This window comes from Perissodus microlepis, chromosome 13, assembly GCF_051167445.1.
Source record: "Perissodus microlepis isolate ML-2025 ecotype Zambia chromosome 13, ASM5116744v1, whole genome shotgun sequence".
Classification (NCBI taxonomy): Eukaryota; Metazoa; Chordata; class Actinopteri; order Cichliformes; family Cichlidae; genus Perissodus; species Perissodus microlepis.
In genome coordinates, this window is record NC_140473.1 from 15,911,467 (window position 1) to 15,929,763 (window position 18,297).

Below are 18,297 nucleotides of genomic sequence, written 5' to 3' on the forward strand. Positions count from 1 at the left end.
AAAGTCATGTCCTTAAGAAACAGGAACAAAACAAACACAGGAAACTGGGAGAAATAAGCTGAGGTATGTGGAATTATACAAGAGCTTGGCTAAAAATGGATCTTGTGGAGAGGTGAATCCAAATTTAAGACTTTGGTTGAAATCATCATCAATATGTACAGAGGAGTTCAGGAAAAGGGGCACAACAGGGATCTGTGGTTTGGTGGAATTCTAAAAATTTGATTTTGATCCACAATGAAATATAATCTGGGAATCATCTGATTGCCAATGGTTTCATTTTTCAGCATGACAATGATCCCAAATGCACTGCTAATGCAATAAAAGCATACCTGGATGGGGAAAAAAAACACAAAATGGGACACTGTCAGTCTTGGATCGGCCTCCCCAGAGCTAGAAGCTCAGCATCAATTTAGCAGAAAATAAACAAAAAGCAGCAAACTTCTAAAAAAGAGATTTGAATGTTCTTTAAGAAGCCTGGAGAATTAATTCAGAAGACTACTTGAAGAAATTACAAGACAGTTCAGGCTATGTTTGAAGGTCATGTAAAATACTGACTTTCTAGCTCTCTGGAGTCATATATTGTATTTCAATGTAAGTTATTTACCTGTAAATACACCAGCGCATTTCCCATTTCCCTAGAAATCTAGAGAAATGAGGGGTAACTGAAGACTACTATAATTATCATCGGTGTATAAAATAAGATTTTTATGTAAAAATATGAATTTTGCTGCAGGATGAGTCATTTCATCCCAGTTTCACTTGAAACAGAATTTCCCTGTATTCAGGGCAGAGATCAATGCATCTATTCTGGTAACGGTGGTGAGAGAAAAAAAATGTATACTGTGAATTAACACATCCTCTGTCCTGCATTTAATCGTTAAGCTGAGGGGGAGTTTCAGAAGGTCTTTATAAGTATGCACGCTTCTATTTATGTCGTAATTTTTGTTTCTCTCGGTCTATCTGCTCTGGCATCACATGAGTCACGCCTTCCCGTCAGAAGAAGAGAGTCAAGGTCATTTTACTAAATGTGGGTGAAGTTTTTTTGTGTTTATAGATGCATTAAACAAGGAACTAACTCCTGCATTTTTCTAGTCAACGTGCCTGCTTATCCCAGATGTCAAAAGAGCTCGTTCCTCCTTCTACACAATTAATCACCTCCAAACTGGGACTCATTTGCATATAATAAAATGGGACAGCTAACAGACATTAGGGATACAATGAACTTTAATCAAAAACATCTATATTATTAATCTTGCTTTTAGGATAAATAGCAATTTGGTAGTCAGAAAAGAGAGTGAAATATAAGCCACGGTTATGCAAATGATGCAGCTACAGCTGAAATGACAATAGGCTAAAAACATTATGGTAATTTATTCCCAGTACTTTATGAAAAAGTAATCAGCAGTCTTGGAGCTCGGTGCGGCACATCCTTGTGTGTTTGTGTTTTTGTGTGTGTGTGCTGTCTGTGGCTGTTAAATTATCCAACAGTTTAAGTTTGACAGCTAAATTTGTTTAACATTTTATTCAAAGCTATGAAAAACAGCAGTGCCTATTTGTGCAAGTGTACGAGGCCTTATCAGAAGAGTCCATCAGGTCTAACTGATGCTCTGTTAATCTGAGCGGAGACTGGAGAGTGTCTGATTTCTGGCAGGGCATCAAGTCTAGTTGTCGCTGCCAACACAGCTATAGCATCTGCGCCATGGTAAAATTGTGCCCGCCTTCTCTCCCCTGACTTGTATCTTTTAGTGGAGCCACCAGTACAACATGCAACCATATTTGTAGCCTTTCCCTTTTTTTCCTTTCCTCTCGTAAAAGAATTCAGTGACAGTCGCACATCCCCCAGAGGGAGAAATTGCATTTCCAAGTGTCATACTGTACCTGCCAAATGAACACTGAATACATTTCTATGAGACAAAAAAAAATAAATTCTGAGAGCTGTATGGTGCATCTTAATGAGACACACCATACAGTTGGGAGCTTACTGTGGCTACTACAGTCACATTTGAGCATTTTAAATATTATCACTCATTAAAATGCAGAACAGTCTCTTCATTAGGATGCAACATATGGCTGAAATTCCTCCACGTCCAACATCTTTCAGACTCTGTATCTATCTGATATGCTCTGTTGGTATCTGCCCTAACCCACTAATCCTTTGGGAAGACACCTCTTTAAATATAGACTATAGCTATACTACAGTGATGTTTGGATTGATTGATACACAGCTGAGTTTTTCTGCCTGGTTGCACATCAGAACTGAAGAACGCGCTCTCGACCGTATCTCGGGTCTGATCTGACAGCAGGGACACAGAGGAGCCCCTTGGCAAACGGAGTAACAGCAGAGCTCATCTGAGCAGAACAGAGAGCAGGCAGGGCTGTGATTTACCTGGCTCAGGAGCAGAGAGGGCCAGAGATGGTGAGAAGGGCTGAGTTGTTTTTCAAATAAATAGACTTCATTGGGTAATAGGAGCTAATATTTTGATGGCCTTGTCTCTGGGTGGATCCTCTGTGGCCAGGAGTCTTATCTACCGGGGGGGGGGGGGGGGGGGGCAGTTTTGCCATCTCTGAAATATCAAGATGTGTTGTGACACATGCAAAAACAGAATATCCTGAAATTTACTCTTTTTAAATTCCCTCTGAAATTTAAGAGTGAACTTTGTTTGAAGTTTGTTTTGTTTTCCTTCATAATCTGAAAGAATATTAAGAGTAGAAGTGATTACATGGAAAATAAAGTTCCTCCAAAACAGACACGCTAAAGATTGCTTGCCCGTAACACCACAATGACTTCCTGTTCAAATAATTGGTACAGAAAATTATGAGAAAATGACCCAACTGCTCCTTTGATATGTGACAGCAGCAATAGTGTTTTAAAGTAAGTCTCAGTAAAATATGATTATTGTTTTGTAAAATATGGTCACAATCAGGCATTGTTAGTTACACTACAAAGTAGGACGTGATGATTCACTAATCGTCACATGTGCCTCTCACTCATCAGGTTCAGTTTTAATGCACCGAGCTTTCACAGAGGATTTGAGGTCTTCTGTTATTAAACCACCCTACTTGGACTTTTGCACTCTGTGTATGGCACTATGCCTCAATTCTTTCATCACAGGCTAGATTTTGAAAATTTGAATACAGGCCTCAAAGAAGAGATGTTTTTTCTAGTTTTTCCGCATTTTTGCCAGTGAAAGAAAATAAATAAATAAATTAAAGGAACTTTTTTTTTGCTCAATAGATCAGCATCAGCCACTGACGTCTGAATAATTTTATTTGTCATGGATGCAGTATTTTTATTTTATTGTTTTGTACCATGTTGCACAAGGGCACACAGCATGTGTCCATACAGTAGTCAGATTTGTCCCATAGTTTTGTAAGCATGCCTGGATTCAGTGCAGGCACTGCTACTGTTATTCTACCTACCAGCAGCCATGTGAAACTCACGAATCCCCTCTGTCTGGTTACAGGCTGTGGGATTAAAGCCTCCTAAAATCAAATTTAAATACACCCTGTTTTTCCTACATATTGGTTTTATGAATGGCTGGTGTTTGCTTGAAAACTGCCCTCACACAGAAATGTGTTTTGAATTTTTTTTTACTGACATTATGTAACCATTTAGAAGTGCATTATAAGAAACTATTGTCCCCCTTAGAGATTAAGCTGACCCTTGAGGCTGCTGCCATAGCAACAGGTTAACTTTGAATTGAAACCATAGGAGGTCTGAGATTGGTTGGAAAGTTGCTAGCATTTTAATGGTGCTACAGTGAACTCTTTGACTAGTAGCCAGCCTGGAGGACACACACACACACACACAACAGGAAATGGCATGATGTGACATCACATCCAAAGGACTTTGTGACAGCTTGATTGACAGAATCAGTTTGGCTTTATTAATCCTAAAAATATTCACACTTAGAGCTCTGAACTGAATGCTTAGACATTGTTATATCGCAAACGTGTTTTCCCAGCTGTCTTTCCAACACATCTCATTAGTGCAACCTCGCTGTCCAACAAAGACCTTAGGTTTGAAACACAATGCCAATTAAAAGCAAAGAGTGCTGTTGGGCTTACTGCAGTTGTTATTTTTGGGATGTATATTAATGAGCTCGCTGGTGCAGCAGTACTATGTGTTGTGGAGACAGCGGCGAACATTGGTGTTGGGTCATCGGACTGCGCCTCGGAAACATTTGAGCGAGTGACACGGACCATCCTGATTTATCTCGTTCCTCCTTGTTTACTTCGCATCATAGTTCACAAAATGGCTTTTTTAAAATTAAGGCAAACCTTCGTGGATGAGCTACAGCGTGAGCTTTAATGATTCTTCCCTGTGATAATTCCCTACGGGCTTTACTCGGTCCCTGACCCACACTCATTTACTGCAACTCATTAGCCTCATGCACACAGGTGCAATATGACTCTGAGGGCTTTGTGCCCATCAAAGTGACCTTTCGTTCTTCGCTCACACTAGGGAATAAATTATTTACTGTTTTTGCATCCGAGTCCGTTGTCTTTTTAATGTAATCAAGATTGATGGTGAGGGAAGGGAAAGGACTCAAGAGCTGAAGTTTGGTTAATAAAACCTTTAACATTTAACAACTGCGGTAGCGTAGCAGCTCTGTAAAAAATGGCATCAGTTGAAGAAATTACGTCCACGTAGACTCGGTGGCCGAAAAACCACCCTGACATCTAAATATGGTTAAGGACACACGGCTTTCTGCAATAGCTTGGTAAATGGTGCACTGAATTGTCAAATATAAATGCGCGTTGTTTTGTTTTCTTCTTCTTCTGGGAGACTCGGCTGCGCTTTTGTGTTTCACAACAAAACAGACTCTTTTATTTTCAGTGGTATGTGAATCAGCAGTTCGCGACAAAGATGAACATCTTTGTATGGCACCGTTTCTTCTCTGCACCCCACTCCCCTCCCCTCCCCCGTTGTGGTATTGAGTTGACCTTGCTACTGTATAAACGCACCACAATGAGCAACCTCTGCAGGGTTGTGTAGAGATGGATGTTACATAAAAGGAAAAACTGGGACAAACTTACAGAAGAGCTTCAGCGTTCCTTGGCATAGTTTCTCAAAGTTTTTGAAACTCTGCTTTTGTGTATTGATGATGGTGAGAGTGGGCGGGCTGCTGTCTAAAGAAAACCCAGACTAGCCCTTTAGCATTCTGCTCAACCAACTGGTAGAGCACATTTTCAGGCCCTATATCTAACTGAGGCTTTCACTGAACTAGACCTACCTTATTGAGTCTTTTCTACCAATTGGTTTACATCCGTAATGCCCAAAAAATCCACCAGAAGGCACTGTGAATGTAAACGATTAGCTCTTCTTATCCCTCTCCCAAACAGGAAGTCAGAAACAAAAAACCATCCAACATATTTTGAGTGTTTTTGATTAAACTAAGGTGGGAAGATATAAATTTTTGATATATGATACTGTTAGAGGACTTACTAAACAGATGTATGTCACTTGACAGCATTAAAAAAGTGAATTAAATGTTTAATAATTTAAAGTGGTCAACCAAACAGTTGATTTTTCACTTTATGGTGCTAATGCTAACATGACCTAAATGTTATTAACATTGATTATTTGCCATAAAATCAGACCACTAGACCCATTTTGTTTATCCATTGCTGTTGATAAATCACATTAAGTGTTAGCAAAGCAAGAATATGCTGAAATAATTTCTTCAGTAAGTCATTTTTGTAACTTTCGGAGTTAATATTAGTAAATATTGTAAAAATCAAGAATAACACGTGGAAATCACAAATATCACAATTGATTACCTTTTAATCAAATTACAGTAGCTGGTAAATTAATATTACTAAGTTGTCAAAATTATAATTTCATGTTTAACAAGTACTATATGGACGCTAAACAATTATATGGCTAAAAATCACATGGTCCTGTGGCATGATACTCATGATACCATCCACCTTCAACCACAGTGTGTTTGAGGTCATGCTTTCATATGAAGCCAACAGGGCTGGCACTCTCCACCAGATGAGTGGGGTTTTAAATTGTTCGGCCAAGTTCATCTGGCATCATCCACGACTTGCTGCTGTATCAAAGGGGATCTACATTCTTCAATGCTCCCCTCAGAGAAAAGGAACAGAAGCTACCTCTAAGGGGCCAAAGTTAAAAAAAAAAAAAACAGTATGCAAACCCATAAAAGAACCTCAGCTCTTCACAAGTTTCAGCTGGGGGCCAGAACTTGCACACCTCCTTGGGTGTCAGGTGCATTGGTACTGTATGACCAAACTGCACCGGTGGAGCTCCCCTGATGGCAGACAAAGACCTGATGAAGAAGGGCCATGGAGCCTGTGATTACAGGTCTGATGAAGGTCTGATTGCAATAAAATGGTTTGACACCAAATGTGTCAACCTAAACAATGCCTGTGGGTTCATGCCTCTTTCATCGGTCAAACGGCGGAGCAAAGAGTCCAATGCAAAGATCACCATTCCACGCCCATCACTCATCCTGTATATAATTAACATATGGGAGGAATTAAGCTTTCTGATATGATATTACACCTGTATAAGACAAATTATAAGTTACAAGTTAAGGAGATGGCATATTCCACTGTTCGGATACATCCTTGACTTGAATACCTGGTCTACAAGAGGGACTGTGCCCTACTGGACCAGAAACTGATGGCTCTCAAAAGGATTCCACCTGGTTGTGTCTGAACCAAGTTAACAAGCCAGCATCTAGAGTTGGACAACCATGATTCAGCTCTCCAAGACCACAGAATAAATGCTACACCCTAAGACCCCAACGACCAAAACCACAAGCAGATGTGCTTGATTTTTACTGTTTTTATTTTATTTTATTTTATTAAACAAAAATTATTTTGCACAGTAGCATTCAATCAGAAGTGGCCTGAATGTGAGTATTTTGTGCTGCTGCACATTTTTCACATTTGCAGATTAAAAAAATATGTATTTTGTTGTTTGATATAATAGTTCCCTTTGATGGAATGAAAACCAGCAATGATCACTGCTAGAAATAAACTGTATCCAATGCCCTGAATAGTTTTTGTTATTAATTTGATTATAATTTGGCCCTTTATTTGATTTTTTTCGACTGTAATATCTACTGTACTTGTATTTGCATTTCATACATGAAGTGACATCTCAACCATTTGGTAGAGATCAATATTTTAAAAACTACAGGGTCTATTGAAAAAAAAAATATATTGATTGTGGTTTTTACTCACCCAAGTCAATAAGAAATGCAAACAAAAAATATTTCCATTGCTTTTTTCTTGGTGTGGACCTCAAAGGGTTAGCTAAGTATTCAGCTGGGTTCAGGTCCTAATAATCATGAGAGTGTAATCGCCTAATCGCTCAGGGCCTCTTTGTGCCTTTGGTGAAATATCTGCATTTGTTGTTATTTCACTTATTTCAAAAACAGGGTCAAAATGTATATTTAACCCAACAGAAATGTTAAAAATAAACAGTTTATTATGCACCATTATGAAGCTGTAAACAAATTTAAGGCTGTATTATTAAAGAGTTTAGTAATGTGCATAATTTGCAAACAGTTGCACTGATCATTAGGAACAGCCTTGGATGTTTTAAACAAAAGGAGGTTTCCACTGATACAGTTATTGTTTTCAGTGCCACTGCTTATAAAAATCAATGTATTTATGTATTTTTTCTAGAGCATCTGCAAGGATAAACAATTACACAAGTGATTACGTGTGGAGAAAGAAGGAGTATCTCATAATACTGTCGCAGCACGTTTCCCACAGTAATGACGGCATCAGTGATTCTGAGATTCTAAATATGGTGCAAGATGATCATCTTCGATATATACCGCCTACATAAGAGGGGAGAAGAAGCAATGAATATGCATGTATTCTCTGCATGTTGAATTAGTGTGCATTGCTATTTTCTGGTAATTCGGTGCATTAACCGTTACTGCCTGCATGTTTAAATCAAAATGCTGTGTTATAGCAAGAGGAAAGCAGACATGATGCACACTTTATTGCCATATCAATGCTGTGTGATATTCATCTATGATGTTATAACAGTCTTAAGGCAAAGAGTGGCTACACTTTGGACCGATTGTGGATTAGGGTGTTCATCCTGGTTTGTGATACTTCTGCACTCTCTACTGCATCCCTGATTCTCCCACTGGGTCTGAGACAAGCCTGCAGTTTGTTTGTTAGTTCACTTAAGAGTAGTTTTTTTTTTTTTTTTTGTGTTGGTTTTTGGGTGCTGAGGTGCTTTCTGCTGCCTCTTTATTACACCCCCCTCCCCCACACTGTCTCCTGACATCAAGCTGAGACTGCCAGCTGTTGCACAAGAAGCTGATGCGTCTGCTGATGGTGCGTAATCACCTCTCCATCTTGTTGAGTACTTATCAGATACAGTGCGGTGATGAGCTGAAGTGACAGCTCTGGCTGCGATGGTCTGATCGTCTCCTCAGTGAGACTGTGTGGCATTCTCAGTCCGAAGCCCTGAATGAGTGCCGCCACCAACCTCCCCGCTTTTCCCCCTCCTGCCGTCAACACTGGTTTCTGATTACTGCCATTTTACTGACCTCCCATCTATCCCGCTTGCTTTTTGGTGTCTTAATCCAGTCATTTTCATACTGTGGAGCTTGAGGGTTTGTTTGGCAGGCTGGGCTGCGTGCAAACACACACACACAGTCACATATACAGCCTAGTGGTGAGAAGGAGCTACAGCTTAATTGCTGTCAGTGGGAGTACAGATGGCTGCATTAACTGAAGTTAATACGACCCGTGTGTAAAACCCCTTGTGTAACTCCACAGGACAGTCCCACGCTGCTGCCGCTGCTGCTTTCATGACTCTGACTCAATCAGATTGAAAGAGAAACCGACTCGCCACCAGTCACTGCTGCAGAAAGTCTGAATCCAGGTTTCTGGAAAAACAAAAGTGAATTCATGCACGCCCCCGCAGTGATATGGTTTACACTTTGGAAATCACCCCTGTGGTAATATAGCTCACTCAGCGCTCGTGCTGTTCAGAGACGGCTCTCTTTTGGAAAGTCGCAGCTGACTGTGCTTTTGAGATTTGAGGAAAGTCTGAAGGTCCTTTAACACTGTACTCCGGGTCAGAAGGGCAGAGGTGATTATGGGGAATGCTTTCGTTTTGTTCTGATTTAAAATCGTAAACTAGTAAAATACGTTTGTTTACAAACTTTTGTTGGTTTACCAAAATAAAGCTGATAATGAAACACCAAATACAGCAACATAGATGTCTTTAAAATACACATATGCCTTGTAATAATCACTAAGAATACACTTATACATACTCAGTTTTGCACATAAATGCAGCATAAATCTACATAACAAAACCCAAGTCTAAATTTTATGATCAACACATCATCAGCACTTAGTATTTTAGGTTTTCTCAGGTCTCAGCTAACGATAGGGTCTCCACACGGGCCTTTTATCTGCTTGCAACTCGTCGGTGCTCAAATGTGATTGGTGCCTACAACCAAGATTCTTACAGTTGACTAAACTAAACTGAAACGTGCAAAAGTCAAAGTAAAATGTGAAAAAAGCTAATTAGAAAATACAAAACTATCATAAACGACTACTTCAACGACTACTTTAACTAAACTAAACCAACAGAAAGCCTCCAGTGTCAAATATCTGCCAGCAAATGCTGCACATTCATATGCAGATATGTTGTATAGACATCCTTTTTTTCCTTCCTTCTTCCCTTACATCATATGTAACTGAAGCCACATTACCATAAATAAAAAGAGCTAGGTATATTTACACATGAATAGCCAGACTCTAGAGGTTGGCTCTCTAATGCGAAGACTCACACTTGTCAGCATTTGAATTTAATCAACTTAGACTTAAAAAACCCCCCCTGAAGAATCCCTAAAGAAGTCAATCGAGTAATGAGCAAACCAGGTGAAAACACACTTGAGTGTTTAAAATGCAGCTGTACCACTTCAGGGCTGTCATTTCTTGCTTCTTACTCCACATTTGCATTTCATCGCTCCAGCTGCTCCGACAGAAAACGATGCTCATGTTTAATTTTGATGTAATGTGTGTCCTCCGCAGGGGCGGTGCTGGCAAGGTGTCGTAGTTCAAACCAACATGCCCTTTGCTCTGGCAGCGGGACAGGAAGTGTGTGTGTGAGCGTCCCCCCCGGTTGGCTCTGCTGGGATGAACATGCCACTGCACCAAATGTCTGTCATCCCCCGTGATGTCACCTCGTCGCGGGTGTCGGGCAGCGGGAAAGCTAAAGACAAGGACAAGCAGGTATGTGAAGAGTTTATGGGATAAACCGGGTCATAAATCTGAGGGGCAGGGACACAGCTGACAGATATGGAACGGTTGTTATCTGTAGTTTTTGTTCCCTGGACGAATGGATTTGCAGAAAGATCTAATTCAACACACCTTTGATATTTGCTGCCCAAAATCTGGACAAGTCCCTAACAAGGCCTGTAAGTGGGGGGGAAATGACTTGTTTTACCAGAAAGCCAAACTTTCCTTTTTTATGATCAGGAGACAAAACTCTAAAGTGGCTGTTAGGAGTTATGAGTCAGTCTGGAGTGATGGAGGAAGTAACGGTGCTGTTTGTTTTCAGTTTCCCGTTGACGGTCACATCCCCCCCCCCCCTTGTTACAAACCCAAGCCTAGCCCTTACATTTTTATGACTCAAACCATTTTCTCAAAACTTTGTTAAATATCACCAAACCTCAGCATCGGCACTGTCGTCATAAATGTCTTAATGTGCAGTGCTGTTTCGTAGGTTCATTACTCCTAACCCAACAGCCTCTGAGAGCCACACACCTCTTCAAAAAGTCTGTTTTTTATTGTTTTACACTGTGGGGGGAAAAAATAGTTCCCTCACATTTTCCCAGAGCAAACAAAGCCTCGGTTATATTGTTGCAGCTTTTGTTTTGTAGTCGTTCCCAAAGCCTGAGTCGAGTGTTTCTGTTTAATGCCACTTTAAGTTATATTGTATTTACTGTCACTCAAACACCCACAGGAAGAAAATTCTCCAGATGGCTTAAAACGTAATTATTCTAATCTCTTTTCCTTTTTTCCCCCCATTTTTACTGCGTCATTGCTTCAAACTGGGCTCGACAGGGTGGAAATGTTGTAAAACAACTTAGTGAAATGCCTCGGAGGAGGATTGGCAGAAATGTCAGCTTGAGCCCAGACAAAAGCAAAACGGTTTTAATTCTGTGTGACTAGAGCGGAAGATAAAATGTGCGAAGGTGGGAAGTAGAGAACGTTATCCCAGGTGTCCTGTCAGAGAACAATCAGAAAGTTTTTTTTTTTTTTTTTTTTTGTTAATGGCGGGGGCGGCAATCTAAGCACAGAAACGTAAATTCTTCATTACATTTCCCTCACAAACAAATTATTTCTGCTGCCTGTGGGTTGAACTGAGATTTTTCATCTGATGTCAAAGCTCGGGCTGCTTTTTTCCATTTGTGCCTGAAACCACCTTTAGGCCATCTGGTTTTGCAGTTTAAGGTGCTGCAGCACATGCAGGATTTATTCTTTTATTCTTTGTGTTTGCGAATTGTTCGTCGTTTGTTTTTTTTGCAAAATATTTGAGTCGAATCACCAACTCTGAACACTCGTATCTTTTTATATTTTGCTGCTTTTAATCTGAATTTTTAATAGTCAAGAAGATTTTAACCACAAATTTCTAATCTGAAAACGCAAAGATTTGTGAAAATATGAGCTTCAGAGACGACGGTTAGTGTCTGCCTGATTTTAAGGTTCTGACTAAATATTATTCTTCGTGCTTTTTGAAGCATCAGGCTTCTTTTTAAATGAGGCTTTTCATCGTGTTTATCAGTAATAAAAAAGAAAACCAGCAGTACAGCTGTGGCCACATTCAGTCTTGCAAGGACTTTATCTTTCTTCTGCTACTTTCTCTCTGCGTACTTCAGCGCAGGTGTTCCCAACAGGTTTCCTGTATTTTTTCCCTGCATGCACACACATATTACTGACTGATCCAGTGATGCGCCCGGTCTGTATTGGTTATGAAACTTAAGAGTCATTGCAGAAGTGAAAGTGAACTGAAATTAACTCTGAGACTATTTGACATCATCCTGTTGTTTAGGCAGCAAACGTGTTTATGGAGCTTGGAAACCTTTTTTGCAGGATCCATGTGAAACGGGATTGAAGGGTTTAAATCTGAGAGCAGTTGTAGGAAGGTTGCTTCAGTCTGTTGGGAATAAAAGTGAAACCTTAAACTTTATGCTGTCTGGGTGGCGGTGTTTGGTTTCCCTACCGCAATGTTTGCTAACAGTGTAAAGGTCCAAGCTTTGTCTCTGCTTAGCCTCTCACTCTGTTTCTCTCTATCAGTCTCTGAGTGTCTGTGTCCTGCTGGCTGAGCTTCCTTGTCTTTCTTTCTTTTCTTTTCTTTTTTTTTTACCCCCTTGAGGAATAACTGGATAAACAGTAACGATTCCAGTCCTCCCCGTGGAGCCATCAGCAGAGAGGAAAAAGGAGAAAATGAGTGTAGGACAAGAGAAAAGGGGGGAAACAGCAAGCGTTTACTGTGAATGCTGATGAGCTTGAGGGTCCTGGAGGTGTGTGCGTGTGCCCGGACTTTAGTCACAGAGCGCAGACCCATCTGGGCCTCTCAGACAACACAACTGGTCTTTTAGCGCCTCGAGGAAAAAGAAAACGCACAACTTTCCTCTGCTTAGGATTCAGAGTTAGTCAGCTGCTCCTTCGGAGAGCAACACATCTCGTAACTGTTGCTGGCCCCTCTTCGGCCTCGCTCCTCCAGCTCCGCTCAAGTTCGTCTTCTTCGAAATTCTCTTTGGCGGTGTGCTCGCGGGCGCTTTGTCTACTCGCTCGAGTCCTTCACTTGAGAATTCATGTTTGGGAAGATAAATTGAGGTTTAAAAATATTTTAATAAGAGCATCAAACGACTTACGGAAGTTTTATTACTTGGAGGGGTGGGTGAAAGAAAGTTCTCAGCCTTTGCAAAAAAACGGTCAGATTTGTTTGAGTCTGGGGTTTTTGATAAGCTCTGCAGCAAATGGATTATTCATGAGGTGACAATAAAGTAAAGCTCTGGAACATGTTGCCAGGTAAGGATGGAGAAAAGCAAACCGACTCGGCTATTTGTGATGTGGGGAATGCATACTTAGCTATCTGTGTTTGCTTGCTAATTATCGTGGCTCCATCTGCAGGGTGACTTGCTGCCTGTTTATATTGTATAGGAAATCACAACATCATGCCGCATGAACAGAGAAGGGAAGCCTCAGGAGGTGCAGCTGTGTCTCTAATTGTCATACTTGATAATAATGCAGACATATGGGATCTCAATAACACTAGTATTATATTCAGTGGCTTCTGTGACTGTGCATACACCGAACACTGTGATACCCGATACCTGCCCTTTTTGATGATTTTTTATGAAAGCACAGAGAGCGCTGGAGGCTTTTTCCTTCAATAAGTGTGTGCCGGAGTCAAGGACAGAGAGGACTGTTTCTCCTCTGATGTTTGGCGGTTTGATAACAGCTGCCGCCGTGGCGCTCCTGGGCACTGATGGAGCATTGTCGGGCTTTGTAGACCAAGATCAAACACTGACCACCGCGGCAAAAACTTAACAAAGCCTCTGGGATAGACTGGGACCATTTAATGTGTCTGTCTTTGCTGTCATAATGAAGCAGTTGTTGTTGTTGTAGCAGAATTTGGTTTTGTTCCTCAGGTTTAATGCCGTTTGTCCGCCGGTTCGTACATTGTTTTGGATGTGTTCCACTGTATTTTAAATAAAGAAACAAGATCACTAACATGACAAAAATGAAGCACATCCCTACATTTATCACACTTTCATGTACAGATTTGATGCCACAGAGAATGACAGGAGCAACTTGTCTTATTTAAATATCTAAAACTGAGTTTCTGTATATCTCTTTGCTAATGAAGTGTGTGTGGGGGGCTATCGTGGCACGATCTAAAGGCTTCTTTAAAGACTTCAAGGGAAAAAAAAGGTTGAGGGTGTGTTTCAGTCTGGCAGGGGATTTAAATCATTTCACTCTAAGGAAAATTATCTACAAGTGGTGTAGATTTCTGTCATCTGCCAGTTTGTTTGGGACTTGCCTCTAGAGCGAAAATGTTAGTGTCAAGATGCTTATATCAACAGTCAGATAGATGTGGTTCAAATGTAATGCTTACGTTTTCAAAAAGAGCAGAGCAGATAGACAGATATCTGTCCATCTGCTAATGAACACATAATGGCTTTTTAATGCATGTATGCTGGTCTTGTGCAGAACCCGTATACGAGTCTGTGGCTACTCTTCTCGCGCTGTTAGTCCATCAGTCAGCCACCGCGAAAAGCAAACCTACAAAGAGCTGAAGTGAAACAGAGTGTTTAAAAAAGAATTACAAAGTGTCCAATACAGACACTGTCTGTGCTTTTCATTATAACCCTATTTTTGGTTTGTGGTGCTTCCTCCATTTGCGGTGACCTACAGTATACACGGGAGGGGGGGTTTGAGGGATGCACAGATTGCATACTTTTCTAAATAAGCTCTGCATAAGCACAAAACTATTCAAATGGACACAAATATTTGGGCGTAATGAATTCATTTTCACCAAATGTTTCCAATTACAAGTAAGATTTGACAAAACGAGTATTTACGATTACATTTTAGGGGATTTCTTAACATTGCAAATGATTTATTTCATTAAAATGTTTATTAGAATCCACTTATAACTTAATTATTGTCAAAGAACATCATTATGGAAAAGTTGGATGACTGGTGGTATTAGTAGCCCTAAAATAAAGAAGGTAAAAAAAGGGAGCGCTCACCGTGAGCCGATCACTGCGCGGATTTCAAAACTGACCGCACAGTTGGCTAAAAAGTTTATCACCTCGTCCTCTTCACCACACCTGCAGCGTCTCTCTCACCCGTCATCCACTCTGCTCCACCTCAGTTGGCTGCCCTGCACCACCTCGTCAGTCAAATCCGGAGCACAGCAGCCGATTTGGCTGATTTCACTCTTTATTTACTTGGATTATTTCGCCACACTCTGGGCTCTCTGCTTAGTTCAGCTACAGTGCCCCCACTGCTCTTCACAGCCAGCAGCCCACCCAACCATGAACCATTCAGCCCTGCAGTCATTTTATTTTATTTTTTTAATCTAACTACAGTCTTCTGTGTGTTTATGTATCAGTCACATCTAGCTCTGGTAGATTCTTCTGTTTAAATCCAATTCTAAAAAGTTGCGAGGAGACTTGAAACTAATAATATCCTCAAACATCTTGTAACTGAAAGACTGTTGCATTGAAGAGCGGTCAGAAATTTCAGCAAACCAATGAGCAAAATGCCTACAAGAAGTAATTTCTCCAAAAGTCATAAATGATCAAATTTTGTCTTGTGTTTTGCTCCAGTTTCCTTTTCCACAGAACAATTTTAAATCTATGCATTTAATTTAATTTTGTTTATTCCTGAACAGGACGGGATCTTCTTACTGCTTCGCGTAACTTTGTTAGTGGTTGAAGCATTTCAGCTGACATGGCAGACAGACTTGTTTACGCCCAGCACTACTATATCTGTTAAACATTTTCCAAAAGGAAAAAAAAATACTGTACTAAAAAGTGAAAATGTGTTTTTCAGCCCAGTGGCAGAGAAACATATTGCAAACATTTGGTAGATCAGAACTGTCCAAATCAGTCCCCTCCAGATTGCCGTGCCCCGGGGCTTACAAATGGAAATACCATGATATTTGCCCGTAAAGCCTTTGGGCTGGGAAAACTCGGCGTGAAATGCTGCATTATCAGGAAAAGGAAATGTTTACATGTTGTGTGACTCGACTGTTAGGAGTAAAGCCGAGGCGGTCACATCTAGTTGGACACAGCTTTGGTCAAGTAGGAGAGTGTGACTGCTTAAATGAGCATTTCAAGGGCAAAGGCACATTTTTAAAATTAATGTAATTTACCGTAATTGTGTTTTATCTTTTATGTATCTCTAACCAACCATGTGCACCTACACTCTGTGCATATGTAACACAAATACAAACGTGTGCACATCATTTCTCTGCTTGCCTATCTTACTTGCGCACATCATCCTGGTGTAGATGTTCTGAGGCCAAACTGGTGCCCTTGCCTGTGCATCTGGGGAGAGAAGATAACACACAGGCAAATGGCATTCTCTCTATTCTGGCAGCAGTTTTCATAAAGGTATGAATGTTATGTGTCAGCAAACTAACCTACTTTACATATAACGCTCGAGGAATTCAAGAAACTCTGCATCCTACCTTTAGCCTCATACAAAATGTGACTGATGGAAACTGAAAGATGTGAGTAAGACTAGGAAGTGTTACACCCATAAGGCTGTAATTAACTTTGTCATTTAGCACTTTTATATTAAAAAAGAAAGACTTTTCAGGACAAACTTGGAGGATTTCCTGTCCACGCTGTATTTGCAGTTTTCTGTAAAGCTCTTCTCTCTATATTTGATTCGGTCTTACTAGAAGCGCTTTTGAGGACGTGCGCTCCGGATGCAGGTACACGCAGCGGCAGCTGGTGTTGTTGTTCTCTCCAGTCTGTGCAGGTCTTGCAGGGGTCTCCCAAAGGCCCCCGGCTGCACGGAGCCACTTGAGGCTGAAGTGTTAAAAAACTTAATTAAATGTGGAAGAGTCGACATGACGGCAGCGCCTTTGAGGGCCTTGACTGCTGTGAGAAAGGACTTTGCTTCACCTTGTTGAAGATTTAATTTCATTAGCCCCTATGATGGCTCCATGGGTGATTTTGCTCTCTTTTGGTAGCCGCAACAGTCTGTGCTATATTAAGTTTTATATATGTGATTACAGCCGACCCGTAGCAGAAGAAAATAGACTTCAAGAGAAATGGCAGGAAATAATTACAGTCCCCCGAGCTGCTGTGTGTGCTAGTAGACATGGCATAATATGCACCACTAAAACAGAATGCAAAGAGATTTTTCTTTGTCTCCGGTGTTAGGGTGAGCGTTTCAGAAGGGCAGCTATTAGAGGAAAAAGTGGTTAAGGGGACACAATCTCTTCTAATTATCCCATGCCTCATTGCCTTCCACCACCCGTAGTCTCTCACACACCCCAGATAGGCACGGTTTCAAAGCTCGAAATTAACACTTTGCTACAAAAAAGGGCAATCAGTCAGTAAATGTATGTATACATTAAGCTGCACTTACACTGGGAGTCCTCTTAGGAACAACATAATTTCATGATATCGTAATTTGCATATTCTGTGGGCTGTTCTCTATCCTAAGTGGACAGATGTATAGCTATTAACCTAGTCACCTGTGGAAATTTGTTCAGCCCGTCACTCACCGCAGGGACAGAAAATCCACCTAGTCCGAAGGGGAGGGGAAAAAACTCTCAGCTGCAAATTAGACACTTTGCTGGAATGAATTTTAGGGAACCAATTTAATTTTTGCACCTTGATACAAAGGTGCTTTTTCCCCCCTCAGATTTTTCAATATCTCTGTTGAAGAAATGACTGTGGTTTGCAGTGCAGAGCAGCACAACTGAAGAGCCAGCAGATAAGCAGAGACAGACAAAGATGAATAAAAAAAAAAAAAAAAAACACAGATAAAATTATTTCCAGGAGGGAGTCATGAAATCACCACATGAAAGGCTCAATCCGCTGGTCCCTTTCCCCCTTTGAGATGCTGCTGCCTCCTCGGCCTGTGCTCTGTTTCCCATCCGGGCCCTTCTGTTGCTCCTGTGTTCCCTGGAAAGCGTCTCCGTGGGGTTGTCTGAGGACGCCGTTAATTGTCTGTGACATGCTGACTTGACTCTCCTGACTCGAACAGCCCCCAAACACTCAGCCAACACCGCCAGCCAGATCAATGGTGGAAGCTCTCTGAGCTCTCCCGCAGTAAACAAATTCATCTTCTTTGGGAGACACTGCAGATGTTTCTCTCACTGCAGCGTGACGTCTGGCACGCAATCGCTTCCTGATGTATGCTATTCATGTGGGGCGTCGTACCCCAGGTGTGTAATGAAAGTCTCACAGGACTCTCAGTTCTGTCACAATGTGGTGGACACACAGGTGTATAATAAGTCTCTTGTGAGCAGAAAGAAAGATATATTGGGCAGAAATACTTTCTTTTCTTGGTAAGATGGTAATCGGATTCCCAGTGGTCGGTCCGTCAGAGGGGAGGTTTATTTCATGAACTCCCGTAGGCACAAATGCACAATAGACTCGTACTACCAAGGCTTCATTTTCTTTCAGTTCCCGAGTCCCTAAATGCCTTCATCTGTACTTCTCAACGCTTCCCCTCTGCGTCCTGTCTCCTTCCATCTCTTTTTCAATCATCTCAAGGTTTTATCCATGACCACAC

General features: G+C 41.1%; 1 protein-coding gene across 2 annotated transcripts in view; it reads left to right on the forward strand.

Moving 5' to 3' along the window:
- Positions 1–18,297, forward strand: part of marchf8 (membrane-associated ring finger (C3HC4) 8) — a 94,265-nt gene that overhangs the window by 16,371 nt on the left and 59,597 nt on the right. For both annotated transcript variants that reach the window (XM_084948747.1, XM_084948746.1), the window contains exon 2: positions 10,051–10,251. In XM_084948747.1, the coding sequence (XP_084804873.1) occupies positions 10,156–10,251 (96 nt within the window). In that variant the 5' untranslated portion in view covers positions 10,051–10,155. The remainder of the gene's footprint in view (positions 1–10,050; positions 10,252–18,297) is intronic.